This window comes from Mobula hypostoma, chromosome 4 (assembly GCF_963921235.1).
Source record: "Mobula hypostoma chromosome 4, sMobHyp1.1, whole genome shotgun sequence".
Taxonomy (NCBI): Eukaryota; Metazoa; Chordata; class Chondrichthyes; order Myliobatiformes; family Myliobatidae; genus Mobula; species Mobula hypostoma.
In genome coordinates this window covers 98719109-98737303 of record NC_086100.1, presented here as the reverse complement: position 1 = coordinate 98737303, position 18195 = coordinate 98719109, and the positions used below count along the sequence as shown (strand labels likewise).

At 41.9% G+C, this 18195-nt stretch overlaps 1 protein-coding gene across 2 annotated transcripts in view; it reads left to right on the top strand.

Moving 5' to 3' along the window:
* The window catches only part of plrg1 (pleiotropic regulator 1), a 104534-nt gene that overhangs the window by 67450 nt on the left and 18889 nt on the right, over positions 1-18195 (top strand). For both annotated transcript variants that reach the window (XM_063046251.1, XM_063046252.1), the window contains 3 exons: positions 8704-8794; positions 8925-9026; positions 11402-11494. In XM_063046251.1, coding sequence (XP_062902321.1) covers positions 8704-8794; positions 8925-9026; positions 11402-11494 — 286 coding nt within the window. The remainder of the gene's footprint in view (positions 1-8703; positions 8795-8924; positions 9027-11401; positions 11495-18195) is intronic.

The window sequence follows — 18195 nt, the reverse complement described above, 5'->3', positions numbered from 1 at the left end:
CTAATTCTGCTAATAAATTTTCTATCATTTCTTTTCTCAGATCCTCAATTCCTTTATCTTTAAGTAATTTAACTGATAATTTTGTATTTAAACACACCTTGAGGATTTGGGTACAATTTAGAAAAATTTTTGGCTTATTGAGTTTTTCACTTTCAAGTCCCATTTTTTTAAACCTTCTATGACTGATGTAGTTTTTGAAGAGTGGAATAGATTGGGTATTAAATATTTTCAGGATTTGTTTGTTGGAGATAGTCTTTCTTCATTTGAACAATTGTCAGCTAGGTATAGCCTACCCAAAACCCACTTTTTTTCGATATTTACAAATCAGAGACTTCTTGCATTCTCAAGTACATACATTTCCTAAAAGTCCAGATAAGAATTTACTTGATAACAGTTTTTAATTTGAAACCCTTTCATAATGGATCTATATCTAATATATGGTATGTTGTTGGGAATGAGAAATATTCCTTTAGACAAAATTAAAAATCTCCGGGAACAAGATTTGCAGATTCTAATATCTGAGGATACTTGGAATGAAATTTTTAAATGGGTTAATACCTCATCGTTATGTGTCTGTCATTCCCTTCTACAATTTAAAGTGTTTCATAGGGCCCACACGACTAAAGATAAGCTCTCTCATTTTTATTCGGATATATCTCCCTATTGTGATAAATGTAACAATGAAGAAGCTTCACTAATTCATATGTTTTGGACTTGTCTGAGTCTTGAAAAATATTGGAAGGAAGTATTCCAAACTTTTCCAGTGTTTTTTAAAGTCAATTTTAAACCTGATCCTTTGACGGCCTTATTTGGTATTGTTGGAGGAAATTATATTATTTTGGAGTCACGTGATTTTCATACTTTGGCCTTTATTTCTCTCATAGCCAGGAGGGGATTGTTGCTTAAGTGGAAGGATGCCACTCCACCTACTCATACTCATTGGTTAAATTATGTTATGTTATGCTTAAATTTAGAGAAGATTTGCTGTTCAATTTCTAAACCTACACAAGATTTTTTTAACATTGTGGGGACCTTTTTTGAATTATTTTCAAAATCTTTGATTTGCTATTAAGCACAGATGTTGGCTAACAATATGTTTTATATGTTTTTTCCTTTTTTTAAAAAACCAAACAGCTGGTTTTTTTTCTGGTAGTGGGTTTAGATTTTTTTTGTATAATAAAATTATCTCTTTTCAATATTATGTTTAAATTTAATGTATACGGATATGGGGTAATGAGACTATATTTGTGATTCCAATATATTGTAATCGATATATATTATATATCCTACTGTACTCTGTATTCTTTTATGTAAGAAATGAATAAAAATATTGAAAAAGAAAGAACTATACACCAGGTAAGTTACTGCAGGGAGATTCTGAAAGATAAGATATACATGGATTTGAAAAGAAAGGGCAGGGTTAGAAACAGTTGGCAGGGCTTTATGCCTGGGGGATCATGTGAGATGAATTTGATTGAGCTTTTAAAAAAGGTTTATCGGTCTCTTTCAATCAATAAAGCTCACCAACGCCTTTACTGTCTGAAGAGAACTGCACATCAATACTCATATCCTTTTACAGATGTGCAGTGGAGAGAATTACTGAATGGTATGGTAACTGCATGGCAGTGGTTGGGAAGGCTCTACAACGGGGTGTCAGAACTGCCCAGTGCATCACCGGCACTAGCCTACCCACCATCAAGGGCATGTATATATAGAAAGGTTCCAGTAAAAGGCCAGCAGCATCATGAAGGATCCCACCCATCCTGCTCATGGATTGTTTATCCCACTTCCATCAGGGAGTAGGCTGCGGAGCATCCAAAGTCCAGAGTCAAAAGCTTTCCTTCCCCAAGCAGTAAGGCTGTTCAACACCCCCACCCACTAACTCCACAACTGCTTTATTCTTTCCTGTCAGTAACCTTATGTACAGGCACTCCTGTACCTTGTATCACTTTATGGGTATCAATCAATATATATAAGCTTAAGACCATAAGGCATAGGAGCAGAATTGCCACTTATTCCATTAATCTGTGACACTCCGACTAACCAAGAACTTGTAAAAGGATATCCCTCTATTCTAAGGCTGTGCCCTCTGGTGCACTATAGGAAACTTCCACTCTGTATATTGCTTTCAATTTTCAATAGAGATCAATGAGATTCCCCCCCCCCATCCTGCTAAACTCTAGTGAGTTTAGGTCCAGAGTCATCAAACGCTCTTCATATGTTAACTTTACATTCCCACAATCATTCTCATGAACGTCCCCAACACCAGCACATCTTTTAGATAAGGTCCTATTGAAGGGTCTTGGCATGAAACATCGACTGTACTCTTTTCCATAGATGCTGCCTAGCCTGCTGAGTTCCTCCGGCATTTTATGTGTGTATTTTAGATAAGGGGCCCAAAACTGCTCACAATATCTGACCAGTGCCTTATAAAGCCTCTGCATTACATCCTTACTCTTACATTCTAGTCCTCTACTAAGGAAAACAAGTAGTGAGATCTTGGAAACTGTACAGATCGAAAAGGAGGAGGTTCTTGCTGTCTTGAGGAAAATTAAAGTGGATAAATCCCCGGGACCTGACAGGGTGTTCCCTCGGACTTTGAAGGAGACTAGTGTTGAAATTGCAGGGGCCCTAGCAGAAATATTTAAAATGTCACTGTCTACAGGTGAGGTGCCGGAGGATTGGAGAGTGGCTCATGTTGTTCCGTTGTTTAAAAAAGGATCGAAAAGTAATCCAGGAAATTATAGGCCAGTAAGTTTAACGTCGGTAGTAGGTAAGCTATTGGAAGGAGTACTAAGGGACAGAATCTACAAGCATTTGGATAGACAGGGACTTATTAGGGAGAGTCAACATGGCTTTGTGCGTGGTAGGTCATGTTTGACCAATCTATTGGAGTTTTTTGAGGAGGTTACCAGGAAAGTGGGTGAAGGGAAGGCAGTGGATATTGTCTACATGGACTTCAGTAAGGCCTTTGACAAGGTCCCGCATGGGAGGTTAGTTAGGAAAATTCAGTCGCTAGGTATACATGGAGAGGTGGTAAATTGGATTAGACATTGGCTCAATGGAAGAAGCCAAAGAGTGGTAGTAGAGAATTGCTTCTCCGAGTGGAGGCCTGTGACTAGTGGTGTGCCACAGGGATCAGTGCTGGGTCCATTGTTATTTGTCATCTGTATCAATGATCTGGATGATAATGTGCTAAATTGGATCAGCAAATTTGCTGATGATACAATGTTTGGAGGTGTAGTAGACAGTGAGGAAGGTTTTCAGAGCCTGCAGAAGGACTTGGACCAGCTGGAAAAATGTGCTGAAAAATGGCAGGTGGAGTTTAATACAGACAAGTGTGAGGTATTGCACGTTGGAAGGACAAACCAAGGTAGAACATACAGGGTTAATGGTAAGGCACTGAGGAGTGCAGTGGAACAGAGGGATCTGGGAATACAGATACAAAATTCCCTAAAAGTGGCGTCACAGGTAGATAGGGTCGTAAAGAGAGCTTTTGGTACATTGGCCTTTATTAATCAAAGTATTGAGTATAAGAGCTGGAATGTTATGATGAGGTTGAATAAGGCATTGGTGAGGCCGAATCTCGAGTATTGTGTTCAGTTTTGGTCACCAAATTACAGGAAGGATATAAATAAGGTTGAAAGAGTGCAGAGAAGGTTTACAAGGATGTTGCTGGGACTTGAGAAACTCAGTTACAGAGAAAGGTTGAATAAGTTAGGACTTTATTCCCTGGAGCGTGGAAGAATGAGGTATATAAAATTATGATGGGTATAGATAGAGTGAATGCAAGCAGGTTTTTTCCACTGAGGCAAGGGGAGAAAAAAAACAGAGGACATGGGTTAAGGATGAGGGGGGAAAAGTTTGAAGGGAACATTAGGGGAGCTTCTTCACACACAGAGTGGTGGGAGTATGGAATGAGCTGCCAGACGAGGTGGGTTCTTTTTTAACATTTAAGAATAAATTGGACAGATACATGGATGGGAGGTGTATGGAGGGATATCGTCCGTGCGCAGGTCAGTGGGACTAGGCAGAAAATGGTTTGGCACAGCCAAGAAGGGCCAAAAGGCCTGTTTCTGTGCTGTAGTTTCTATGGTTTCTTGAAATGAATGCTTACATTGCATTTGCTTTCTTTACCTATATTCAGCCTCCATGTTTACCTTTAGAGAATCCTATACAAGGACTCCCAAGTCCCTTTGGACCTCAGATTTTTGAAGTTTTTCCCAGTTTGGAAAATAGCCTACATCTTATTTCTTCTACCAAGGAGCATGACCTTATATTTCTCTACACTACATTCCATCTGCCATTTCTTTTCCCATTCTCCCAATCTGTCCAAGTTGTCTCCCTGCTTCCTCAAGGCTACCTTCCTCTCCAATTGTCTTTTTAACATCTACAAACTTGGCCACAAAGCCATCAATTCCGTTAGCTAAATCGTCGACATATCCTCTGTCCCAAGATACTGACGGACTTTTACTGCTGTACCATTGAGAGCATACTCACCAACTGCACCTCAGTGTGGTATGGCAATTGTCCCATATCGGACTGCAAAGCACTCCAACGTGTGGTGAAAACTGCCCAGCGGATTATTGGCACCTAATTGCCCACCATTGAGAACATCTACCATAAACGCTGTCTGGGCAGGGTGAAAAGCATTATCAAGGGTCCATCTCACCCTAACCATGGATGTTTTACTCTCCTCCCATCTGGTAGGCACTACAGGAGCCTCCGTTCCCGCACCAGCAGGCACAGGAAGAGCTTCTTCCCTGAGGCTGTGACCCTGCTGAGCCTCACATCACAGTGCTAAGCAGTATTGCACCCATATTGTACTGTCTCAGTATTTTTATATTTGTGTGATGTAGCACTTACTTTTTATTCGCAGTTATTTTGTAAATAACACTTCTATTTGCATTTCTGGTTAGATGCTAACTGCATTTCATTGGCTTTGTATCTGTACTTGGCACAATGACAATAAAGTTGAATCTAATCTAATCTAATATAATGTGAAAAGACGCGGTCCCAATACTGACCCCTACGGGGCACCTCTTGTCACCGCCAGCCAACCGGAATAGGCCCACTTTATTCTGAATCTTTGCCTCCTACCAAGTGCCAATTTTTTATCTATGCTAACACCTTAACTTTAATAGTCTGGGCTCTCGTATGAGGCACCTTGTAAAAAGGCCTTCTGAAAATCCAAAGAAACAACTTCCACTGACTCTCCTTTGTCTATCTTGCCTATTATTTTCTCAGAGATTTGTTAGGCAAGCACAATCTGCTTAAACAAATAACACACAAGCAATTACACTTTTCATGTCTTTATTTGACACTGTTAAATCATTCACAGTCCAGGCTAGTAAAAGTATGTGCCCTCTTGTATTTAATAACTGGTAGACCCTCCTTTAGCAGCAATAACCTCCACCAAATACTTCCTGTAGCTGCTGAACAGGCTTGCACAATGGTGAGGAGGAATTTCAGACCATTCCTCCATACGAAACTGTTTCAGTTCATCAATATTTCTGGAATACCTTGCATGAACAGCTTTCTTCAGGTCACGCCACAGCATTGGCCTTCCCAAAACACAAATTTACTTTTTAAACCATTCTGTTGTTGATTTACTCTTGTATTTTGGATCATTTTCTAGTGCAGCATCCAACTTCTATTTAGTTTCTGGTGATGGACTGCTACCCTGACATTCTCTGCATTATGTCTTGATACAATTTTGAATTCATTGTTCCCTCAACGATTGGAAGCTGTCCAGGCCCAGAAGCAGCAAAGCAGCCCCAAACCATGATGCTCCTTCCACCATGCTCACAGTTGGGATGAGGTTTTGGTATTGGTGTGCCTTTTCATCCAAATATAGCGGTGTGTATTTCTGCCAAAAAGTTAAACTTTTGTGTCATCTGTCCATAGAACATTGTCCCAGACGATGATCCGGGTGGTCTTTTGTAAACTTGAGACGTGCAGCAATGTTTTTTTTTTGGAGAGCAGTGGTTTCCTCTGCGGTGGCTTTCCATGAACACCATTCTTGTCAGTGTTTTTCTTATAGTAGACACACGAACAGAGACTTTAGCAAGTTCTAGAGATTTCTACAAGTCTTTTGCTGTTACCCTTGGGTTCTTTTTCACCTCCTTCAGCATTGCACATTGTGGTCTTGGTGTAATCTTTGCAGGACGCCCACTCTGAAAGAGAGCAGCAACAATACTGAATTTCCTCCATTTGTAAACAATTTCTCTTACTGTGGATTGATGAAGTCTTAGGTCTTTAGAAATGATTTTGTAGCCTTTTCCAGCTTCATGCATCTCTGCATTCTTCTACATTAGTGGTCACCAACCTTTTTAAGCCCAAGATCCCCTACCTCGACCTCAGTGAAGGGCAAGATCAACCTACTAAATCGTTTAGAGAAAAAACAGCTCAGATTGTACTTCCAATTTGAGGCCTTTTATTTGAGCGAATTGTATTTGAATAACACAAAATACTTTTGTCAAACTTTCAAATTAATTCAAACAAGAAAACACTGTAACTAGCTTATCAAACAGGCCATAGCTGTCCTTCTTTAAGAATATTACAATACTTCACACCTTTAATTCTAAGTTTCATTATTTAATTTTATTTGAACACGAAAAATAAATGAATAAAAATTGACTGTTGCACTCAGTGTGATGACTGGGGCTTAATACTTTCTGCTAGTTCCCTGAAATTTGGCTCATAACTACAGATAGCCAGTCTGTGAGGTGTAGGGTTGCCAACTGTCCGGTATTCGACCCGCTAAGGTAGAGCGTTCCTATGAAACCTTTCGTGCCGAAATGCTTTACACCGAAGAAGCAATTACCATTAATTTACATGGAAAAAAATTTTGAGCATTCCCAGTCCCAAAAAAATAACCTACCAAATCATACCAAATAACACATAAAACCTAAAATAACACTAATATATATTAAAAGCAGGAATGATATGAGAAATACACAGCTTATATAAAGTAGAAATAATGAAAATTAAGCCAAAACTGACTGGTGGGGTAAAGAAAAGAAATCGGCACGTACGCGCATTCGCACACAGGTGCCTGTGCAAGGCTTCATGGTCATAGTAGTCTTCCTTGGGGTAAACACAAATGTCCCGGGATTTGACTGCTACTTTTGTCCGTTATTTGGGAGTGAGAAAGTTGGCAACCCTAGTGAGGTGTCTGTCAGTAAGTCAACTCCAGTACTTAGATTTAATAATTTTCATCTGTGAAAATGCTCCACCCCATCAGTAGTAATTGCCACCAGTTTATGAATGGGGATGTCATTTTCACAGACATTTTTTTAAACTCATTGTAAATATCCTCACCTCTCGTTCTTTCCTTTAATTGCAAAAGAGTGAGGAAGTCCTCCTCTGTTGTAAAATCCTGGAAAGCCATTCTGACAAATACAACAAGCTGAGCTGTTTGTATTACATCCAGGGATTCATTGAACTGTAGTGAAAAATATTCACGTCCTCTGATGGTGACCCTACCCTCCTTGTCACTGTTGCAGGGCCAAGCAGTATATTACGCACTGCGGTTGTGATGCCGTTTTTGTTTTTAAAGTCATTAAAGACAGTCTCTGCGGTAATGACCATTGCTTCCTTGAATAAGTCGCCATCTGTAAAAGGCTTCTTGTGTTCAGCCAAAAGGTGACTTACACGAAATGATTCAGCTCAACTTTCCAGGCACGAATTGCTCTCTTTGGGGGGAAGGTGTCTTTAAATTCCTGGTGGTTGGTGTTGCGGTGCCGCTCCAGATTCCCTCTTTTAGTCAGTGCTTGTGTTTGGTGGCACGACATACATACACACTTGTCTTTCACCAAGGTAAATAGAAATTCCTCTTCCCATTCTGGATGGAATTTGTATGTTTTCGCCGCCTTTTGTGGAGCCTCCGTTATGCTGTCAGGATATCACGAGCGATTGCCGATTGCGTCGCCTCTGATCTGAACCGACATTTACGTGCCAGGCAGCACCTAATTAATTAGCTTGTTTATTTCGGCTTTTTTTCTTAAAAATGTTCTGTGTGCATCCCAACTACCACTGCACCGCTGCCTGCTTCGCAGCCCGGAGGTTGGGGACCACTGCGGTATATTGATATTTGTGACAGTCAGTACTCTTATCCCTAATCTGATGGGTCACTTTGATGCAGCACAGGCTACACTGAAAATGCGGTGCATGGCGGGGGAGCTACACACATGCGCACTGGGCAGAAAGAATGGAACTAAACCCCCGCAACCGGGAAACAATCTCTCTTTACAAACAGCTTTTTAGCGAAAATATTGCTATATTACCATTATCCTAATTAGTATTACTTACTTTTATAATGCTCACATTACAACAGTATTTGTGCATTTATTTTTGATTTTTCTTCGGGATCTACTGGGAAAGTCTGAAAGGTCAACCGGTCGATCGCGATCGACGGGTTGGCGACCCCTATTCTACATAAATAGATCTTTTTATTTGGGTCCAAAACTTGGGAGACCTAGAAGGATGCTTTAATCAATAGTTTGACAGTGGCTTTTGTAGATCAGAGTCCACACATGGTCACACTTGTAGCTAGTGATTGCCTGCTGAATCCAAGATGGAGGTTATGGTGCTTATTTTCACAATTTACAGGCATTTATTGATTAAATATTTTAGTGATGAAGCTTTTTAATAACACTACAATTGACTATTACTCAGTTTGATTCATTATTTCACTTTAAGGCAAGAAGTTAATCATACCGCTGCCAGTGTTGCTGACATCCACAGACATGCAGGCATTGCTGAACGTTCACAGCCTCCAGTGTCTTCCATGGTATGGCTTCTTTGGAGTTGGTAAATTATAAATACTAAAATGCATTATTTCTAATGGGAAAACAAATTCATTTAATTTTCAAAGAAAAATGTACAAGTTTGCCTTTATTTGTGTATGATTCATGTTACAGGCTGTGTTGGAAGCTGGAGGCACAAAGAATTCCTCACAAATAGCAAGAAAACTTCCTACAATGCCAAAACCACAATGGCATCCACCTTGGAAACTCTACAGAGTGAGAAAATTATTGTGTGATTTTTTTTGTATTAAAGAACCATTTCCATTTGTTCTCAGAATTTGTTCAGTATGCATGGCAAGCAAATGGTTTCAGTGCTTTCTTTTTTTACAAATTGCCTAACCAAATGGAAGTACTTTACAAATTCATATGAAAAAATGATCCTGGTGGGAAATTCACTGAGCACTACCATTCTTCAATTTCAAATTGTAGTAGGAACTAGAAATTGGCCAGAGAACTGCCACTTTATAGGGAAGGAAAGATGAAAAAGGAAAATATTCAATTTCGGGCAAACCCTGATAACATTTTAAGTGAAAACAAAGTGCTGGAAATACTCAGTAGTAAGCATTTGTAGAAATGTCATTAGTCTAAAATGTTAACGCCTTCTCTCATCACTAAAGTAGCTTGACCTGTCAAGTGTTTTTTTTTTGTTTTCATTATTTCAGACTTGCAGCGTCTGCAATAATTTGCTTTTGTAGCTTTTAAGGAAAAAATGGCATAATGACAGCAGCTGAACAAAATTAATGCATTGTCTGAACTTTGTTAGTGAAAGCTAAGTGTATATCTGGGAGACTAAGGATATACAAGTCTAAGTCAGCATGGTTTCTATGAAGGGAAATCTTGCCTGATAAATCTGTTTGAGTTCTTCGAGGAAGTAACAAGCAGTGTGGACAAAGAAGAGGCAGTGGATGTCATTTACTTCAATTTTCAGAAAGCGTTTGATGAGGCTGCTCAACAAAATAAAATCCTATGTTGTTACTGGAAAGATACTGACATGGATAGAGGAATGGCTGACAGACAGGAGTCAGTGAGTGAGAATAAAAAGGGGGCTTTTCTGGTTGGCTGCCAGTGACTAGTGGTGTTCCTCAGGGGTCAGTATTGGGACCGCTACTTTTCACATTGTTTGTCAGTGATTTAGATAATGGAATTAATGGCTTTGTGGCAAAGTTTGTGGACGATATGAAGATTGGTGGAGGGGTAGGTAGTGCTGAGGAAGCAATGCGATCATAGTAGGACTTGGACAGATTGGAAGAATACGCAAAAAAAATGGCAGATGGAATGCAGTGTTGGGATCCGTATGATAATGTATTTTTGGTAAAAGGAACAATAGTATAGACCATTATTTAAATGGGGAGAAAGTTCAAACATCAGAGGTGCAAAGGGACTTAGGAGTCCTTGTACAAGACTCCTAGAAGGTTAATTCACAGGTTGAGTCTATGGTAAAGGAGGCAAATTTAATGTTGGCATTTATTTCAAGGAGAATAGAATATAAAAGCAAGAAATGATGCTGAGGCTTTATATGATACTAGTCAGGCTGCACTTGGGAGTATTGTCAACAGTTTTGGGCCATATATCTCAGAAAGGATGTGTTGTCATTGAAGAGAGTCCAGAGGAGGTTCACAAGGACGATTCCAGGAATGAAGGGGTTAACATATGAGGAGCGTTTGGCAGCTTTGGGCCTGTACTCACCGGAATTTAGAAGAATGCTTGGGGATCTCATGGAAACCTATCAAATGTAGGTGAGGTAGGTGTGGAGAGGATGTTTCCTTTGGTGGGGGTATCCAGAACTAGAGGACACAGCCTCAAAATTGAAGGGCGACCTTTTAGAATAGAAGTAAGGAGGATATTTTTTAGCCAAAGAGTGGTGAATCTGTGGAATGCTCTGCCTCAAACTGCGGTGGAGGCCTAGTCCGTGGGTATATTTAAGACGGAAGTTGATATAGTCCTGATTGGTTGGGGCATCGAGGGATATGGTGAGAGGGCAGGTGTATGGGATCCAGGATCAGCTATGATGAAATGGCAGAGCAGACTTGATAAGCTTAATGGCCTAATTCTGTTCCTAAGTCTTACGGAATTATAAGTGAAAAGCAGATAGACGTGAAGGAAAATATTTTGCTGTTGATAGCTGTTTCTCAGATTTAAAAAAAACATTCTGCTAGGTTTACAAAAATATTCTGCTGTTTACCTTGCCATTGGTGTCTTGAGTGTGAATGCCATGAAGTTGCTGTGTTTGCATGAGTTATGAGCTAAATTCGAAGCAGAAGGTTATGCCTCGTCAATTGCAAGCATAGCTAAACGTTTAAATGTGAAGTCATTAAATGCTGTCAGTTACCCTATAGTGCTGAAGCAAAAAATAATTGTGACAGAGTTTGATGGGACACAAACAGAAGTAAATGAAGAAACTGGATCATTGTATATTCCATGGAAGTATAATTGATAAGAAGGTTTCTAAATATGATCTCAGCTGAAAACCTGTAATATTAAGGTGACATAAGACAGATGACTCTGAATATTTTTATTTGTCATTTACTTGTACATGACAAACAAGTATAGTGCCCAGTGTTTCTAATTGTGAATTTTTTGTTATCCTTCAGGTCATCAGTGGACATTTGGGCTGGGTGAGATGTCTTGCAGTGGAACCTGGCAATCAGTGGTTTGTTACTGGCTCAGCTGATAGAACTATTAAGGTAAAATTATATTATAAAAATATTGTGGCAATTTGGGACTGAATTATTTTTCAGATCTTTCTCTTTGTTAACAGGATCAGTAGCCATCAAGCATTGGCACCATACCGTGTAGGGCTAACAATTTACTCCAGTTTTCCGGCATAGTAGCACTGTTGGTAATGCATTTCTTTAAGTAATGATATAATGACGTCCTTAACATGCTCCAGACTTTCAGTGTTTTAGAAAAGATAGGGAGCGTCTGTAAAAGAGGTGGGAGGGGTTGCATTAGAAATCAGGGTAAATGGGGGACAAATAAGTCAGAGGGGAAGAAATGGAGAGTATATTAATGGAGTCAATATGAGTAAAACTCAAAAATAAGAACATACCACCATTCTGATGGGTTTATACTATATACTCCCAAATAGCTATAGGGACACTGAGGAGCATAAACAACATGGTTATCTTTGTGGGTGACATCAGCACGGAAGATTTAAAAGGACACAAATCCTGATTCAGGTTTAATTCAGAGAAGGAAGTCTGAGAATTGGAGTGGGAGTGCGGAGGAAGCCTTTTTTGAATTTTTCGGTTTTTTTCATCGGCGTTGAGAGAGGCGGGACTGCGCAGATGTGGGACTTCGGGGAGTGAAGCGCATAAGATTTAAACAGCCTTATACAGTGGCCAGCGTCATTTTGCGGGCTGCAGAGTGAAGGCTTAAGGGCTTCGGCGAAACGGGCAAGGCAAGGAAGGTTTGGTATTCATTTTTTGTTGTTATTTGAGGAGAGGGCTAAGTATGAGTGTGAGGGCAGCTTGTTGTTCTCAGTGCTGGATGTGGGAGGTAGTGGAGTCTCCCAGCTTCCCGGACATCCACATCTGCACCAGGTGCGTCGAGATGCAGCTACTAAGAGACCGCGTTAGGGAACTGGAGCTGCAGCTCGATGACCTTCGTCTTGTCAGGGAGAGTGAGGAGTTGATAGAGAGGAGTTAACAGGCAGACGAGTGGGTCACGGTTAGGAGGGGGAATAGGAAGAATCAAGTAACAGGGTGTACCCCTGTGGCTATGGCTGTGCCCCTTGACAGTAAGTACTCCTGTTTGAGTACTGTTGGGGGGGACAGCATACCTGGGGGAAGCAACACTGGCCGTGCCTCCAGCACAGAGTCCGGCCCTGTAGCTAAGAAGGGTAGGGAACGGAAGAGGAGGGCAGTAGTAATAGGGAACTCAATAGTTGGGGGGTCAGATAGACGATTCTGTGGACGCAGTCCAGAGACCCAGATGGTAGCTTGCCTCCCTGGTGCCAGGGTCTGAGATGTTTCTGATTGCGTCCAAGAGATCTTGAAGTGGGAGGGAGAGGAGCTAGAGGTCATGGTACATATAGGTACCAATGACATAGGTTGGAAAAGGGGAGAGGTCCTGAAAGGAGAATATAGGGAGTTAGGAAGGGGGTTGAGAAAAAGGACCGCAAGGGTAGTAATCTCGGGATTACTGCCTGTGCCACGCGACAGTGAGAGTAGGAATGCAATGAGATGTAAGATAAATGCGTGGCTGAGGGATTGGAGCATGGGGCAGGGATTAAAGTTTTTGGGTCATTGGGACCTCTATTGGTGCAGGCGTGACCTGTACAAAAAGGACACGTTACACTTGAATCCTCGGGGGACCAATATCCTGGCGGGGAGATTTGCAAGGGCTACTGAGGTGACTTTAAACTAGGATGGTTGGGGGGTGGGAATCAAATTAGGGAGACTAGGAAAGGGGAGGTTGGCTCACAAATGGAGAAGGCAGGTAGGCGGTGTGTTTGACAGTATAGGCAGGGGACAGAGATCAGGAGCAATCAGACCAAGGATGTAGGGGAAAAGGAAGGAAAAGATAACAAAGTTGTTTGCACCATTGAGGATAAACAGAGAGTGGGAGGTGGAGAGTTTCTTAAATGCATCTATTTTAATGCTAGGAGCATTGTAAGAAAGGTGGATGAGCTTAGAGCCTGGAAATATGATGTTGTAGCTATTAGTAAAACGTGGTTGCAGGAGGGGTGTGATTGGCAACTAAATATTCCAGGATTTCGTTGCTTCAGGTGTGATAGAATAGGAGGGGCAAGAGGGGGAGGTGTTGCATTCCTTGTCAGAGAATATATAACAGTGGGGCTCTGGCAGGATAGATTAGTGGACTCGTTGAGGGAGGCTATTTGGGTGGAATTGAGGAATAGGAAAGGTGTTGTGACGCTTATAGGGGTGTATTATAGACCACCTAATGGGGACCGAGGTGCAAATCTGTAAGGAGGTAGCAGATATTTGTAGTAAGCACAAGGTTGTGATTGTGGGAGATTTTTATTTTCCACACATAGACTGGGAAGCCCATTCTGTAAAAGGGCTGGATGGTTTGGAGTTTGTCAAATGTGTGCAAGATAGTTTTTTGCAGCAATACATAGAGGTACCAACTAGAGAAGGGGCAGTGTTGGATCTCCTGTTAGGGAATGAGATAGGGCAGGTGATGGAGGTATGTATTAGGGAGCACTTCGGGTCCAGTGATCACAATACCATTAGTTTCTGTGTAACTATAGAGAAGGATAGGACTGGACCTAGGATTGAGAATTTTGATTGGAAAAAGGCTAACTTTGAGGAGATGCAAAAGGATTTAGAAGGAGTGGATTGGGACAGTTTGTTTTATGGGAAGAATGTAATAGAGAAATGGAGGTGATTTAAAGGTGAAATTTTGAGGGTACAGGATCTTTATGTTCCTGTTAGGTTGATAGGGAAGGTTAAAAGTATGAGAGAGCCATGGTTTTCAAGGGATATTGGAAACTTGGTTCGGAAAAAAGGAGGGATCTTCAATAAATGTAGGCAGCTTGAAGTTAATGAGGTGCTCGAGGAATATAAAGAATGTAAAAAGAATCTTAAGAAAGAAATTAGAAAAGCTAAAAGAAGATACGTGGCTGCTTTGGCAAGTAAGGTGAAAATAAATCCAAAGGGTTTCTACAGTTATATTAGTGGCAAAAGGATAGTGAGGGATAAAATTGGTCCCTTAGAGGATCAGAGTGGACGGCTATGTGCGGAGCCAAAAGAGATGGGGGAGATTTTGAACAATTTCTTTTCTTCGGTATTCACTAAGGAGAAGGATATTGAATTGTGTAAGGTAAAGGAAACAAGAAGGGTAGTTATGGAAAGTATGACAATTAAAGAAGAGGAAGTACTGGTGCTTTTAAGGAATATAAAAGTGGATAAGCCTCCGGGTCCGGACAAGATATTCCCTAGGACCTTGAGGGCAGTTAGTGTGGAAATAGCAGGGGCTCTGACAGAAATATTTCAAATGTCATTAGAAACGGGGATGGTGCCGGAGGATTGGCATATTGCTGATGTGGTTCCATTGTTTAAGAAGGGTTCTAAGAGTAAACCTGGCAATTATCAGCCTGTGAGTTTGACATCAGTTGTGGGTAAATTGATGGAAGGTATTCTTAGAGATGGTATATATAATTATCTGGATAGACAGGGTCTGATTAGGAACAGTCAACATGGATTTGTGCGTGGAAGGTCATGTTTGACAAATCTTATTGAATTTTTTGATGAGGTTACTAAGAAATTTGATGAGAGTAAAGTGGTGGATGTTGTCTAAATGGACTTCAGTAAGGCCTTTGACTAGGTTCCACACGGAAGGTTAGTTAGGAAGGTTCAATCGTTAGACATTAATATAAAATGGATTCAGCAGTGGCTAGATGGGAGACGCCAGAGAGTAGTGGTGGATAACTGTGTGTCAGATTGGAGGAGGGTGTGTAGCGGTGTGCCTCAGGGATCTATACTGGGTCCATTGTTGTTTGTCATATATATTAATGATCTGGATGATGGGGTGGTAAATTGGATTAGTAAGTATGCAGATGATACTAAGATAGGTGGTGTTGTGGATGATGAAGTAGGTTTTCAAAGCTTGCAGAGAGATTTAGGCGAGTTAGAAGAGTGGGCTGAAAGATGGCAGATGGAGTTTAATGCTGAAAAGTGTGAGGTGCTACATTTTGGTAGGACTAATCAAAATAGGACATACATGGTAAATGGTAGGGCATTGAAGAATGCTGTGGAACAGAGGGATCTAGGAATAATGGTGCATAGTTCCCTGAAGGTGGAATCCAATGTGAATAGGGTGGTGAAGAAAGCTTTGGGAATGCTGGCCTTTATTAATCAGAGCATTGAGTATAGGAGTGGGGATGTAATGTTGAAATTGTATAAGTCATTGGTAAGGCCAAATTTGGAGTATTGTGTACAGTTCTGGTCACCGACTTATAGGAAAGATGTCAGTAAAATTGAGAGAGCAGAGAGGAGGTTTACTAAAATGTTGCCTGGGTTTCATCTCCTAAGTTACAGAGAAAGGTTGAACAAGTTAGGTCTTTATTCTTTGGAGCGTAGAAGGTTGAGGGGGGACTTGATAGAGGTGTTTAAGATTATGAGGGGGATTTGATAGAGTTGAGGTGGATAGGCTTTTTCCATTGAGAGTGGGGGAGATTCAAACAAGAGGACATGAGTTGAGAGTTAAACGACAAAAGTTTAGGGGTAACATGAGGGGGATCATCTTTACTCAGAGAGTGGTAGCTGTGTGGAACGAGCTTCCAGCAGAAGTGGTTGAGGCAGGTTCGATGTTGTCATTTAAAGTTAAATTGGATAGATATATGAACAGGAAAGGAATGGAGGGTTATGGGCTGAGTGCAGGTTGGTAGGATTAGGTAAGAGTAAGAGTTCGGCACGGACTAGAAGGGCAGAGATGGCCTGTTTCCGTGCTGTAATTGTTATATGTTACATGGTTATATGGAACTCCTCAGTGCAGAAGGTTTCGATGGATGTGCCCAAGAACGTTTTTTAACGAAGTATATAGATAGTCCAACCAGAGAGCAGACCCTTGTACTAGGGTCTGGCCTGTCCATGGATGAACAGTGAACAGAACTCCTTTAGCCATGAATAAGGATAACACTGGATCTTGCAGGAAAGTATTAAAATGTGGGAGGGTTTCAGATAGGAGCTGAGAAAATTGTTCGAGGGCAAATCCACATCTGGTATGTGCACAGGTCAGGTATGTTCCAGTTAGAGGAAAGACAAGGTATGGGGACCTTGGACGATGAGAGGGGTAGTTAATTTAGTCAAGAAGAAGCAGGGAGTATATGTAGGGTGCTTGAGGACTCTAACAGAGTCAGATGGAAACTTAAGAAGCAACTTAAGAAGCAACTTGGGAGAGCTAGAAGGGGCCATGAACAGAATTGAAGGGATACACATAAATCAAGAGTAAGCAGGCAGCTAAAGAGAGGGTAGGACCATTTAAAAATTAAGGCAACACGTACTTAGAGGCAGAGGATGTAGTTGAGTTTGTAAATAAGTACTGTGTATCAGTATTTAGTAAGTAGGAGGACATGGAGTGTGTTAAAATGCCGGGGCATTTCAAAGTTAAGAAAGGAGTAGTGTTAGGTCATTTTAAATAACTGTCACATACATTCGAAGAAGGAAGTCTGAGAGTCGGAGCGGGAGTGCGGAGGAAGACATTTTTGAAATTTTCGGGTTTTTTTCTCCAACGGCGTTCAGAGAGGCGGGACTGCGCAGGCGTGTGACGTCGGGCAGTGCAGCGCGGCAGATTTAAAAGGAACAGAGCCTCATACAGCGGGCAGCGTAGTTTGCGGGCGGCGGAGTGAGCCGGGAGCAGAGTGAAGGCTTAAGGGCTTCGGCTCAACGGGCTCAGGCGGAAAAGGGCGAGGCGAGGAAGGTTTGGTATTCATTTTCTGTTGTTATTTGAGGAGAGGGGCAGTATGAGTGTGAGGGCAGTTTGTTGTTCTCGGTGTCGGATGTGGGAGGCCCTGGAGTCTCCAAGCCTCCCGGACGTCTACATCTGCACCAAGTGCATCGAGATCCAGCTCCTAAGGGACCGCGTTACGGAACTGGAGCTGCAGCTCGATGACCTTCGTCTGGTCAGGGAGAGTGAGGAGTTGATAGAGAGGAGTTAACAGGCAGGTGGTCACACCAGGGCCATGGGACGCAGACAAGTGGGTCACGGTTAGGAGGGGGAAGGGGAAGAGTCAGGTAATAGAGAGTACCCTGGTGGCTGTGCCCCTTAACAATAAGTACTCCTGTTTGAGTACTGTTGGGGGGGACAGCTTACCCAGGGGAAGCGACAGTGACCGTGCCTCTGGCACAGAGTCCGGCCCTGTAGCTCAGAAGGGTAGGGAAAGGAAGAGGAGGGCAGTTGTGATAGGGGACTCGATAGTAAGGAGGTCAGATAGGCGATTCTGTGGACGCAGTCCAGAGACCCGGATAGTAGTTTGCCTCCCTGGTGCCAGGGTCCGGGATATTTCTGATCGTGTTCAAGATATCCTGAAGTGGGAGGGTGAGGAGCCAGAGGTCGTGGTACATATAGGTACCAATGACATAGGTAGGAAAAGGGAAGAGGTCCTGAAAGGAGAATATAGGGAGCTAGGAAGGGAGTTGAGAAAAAGGACTGCAAAGGTAGTAATCTCGGGATTACTGCCTGTGCCACGCGACAGTGAGAGTAGGAATGCGATGAGGTGGAGGATAAATGCCTGGCTGAGGGATTGGAGCAGGAGGCAGGGATTCAAGTTTTTGGATCATTGGGACCTCTTTTGGCGCAGGCGTGACCTGTACAAAAAGGACGGGTTACACTTGAATCCTAGGGGGACCAATATCCTGGCAGGGAGATTAGCGAGGGCTACTGAGGTGACTTTAAACTAGAATGATTGGGGGGTGGGAAT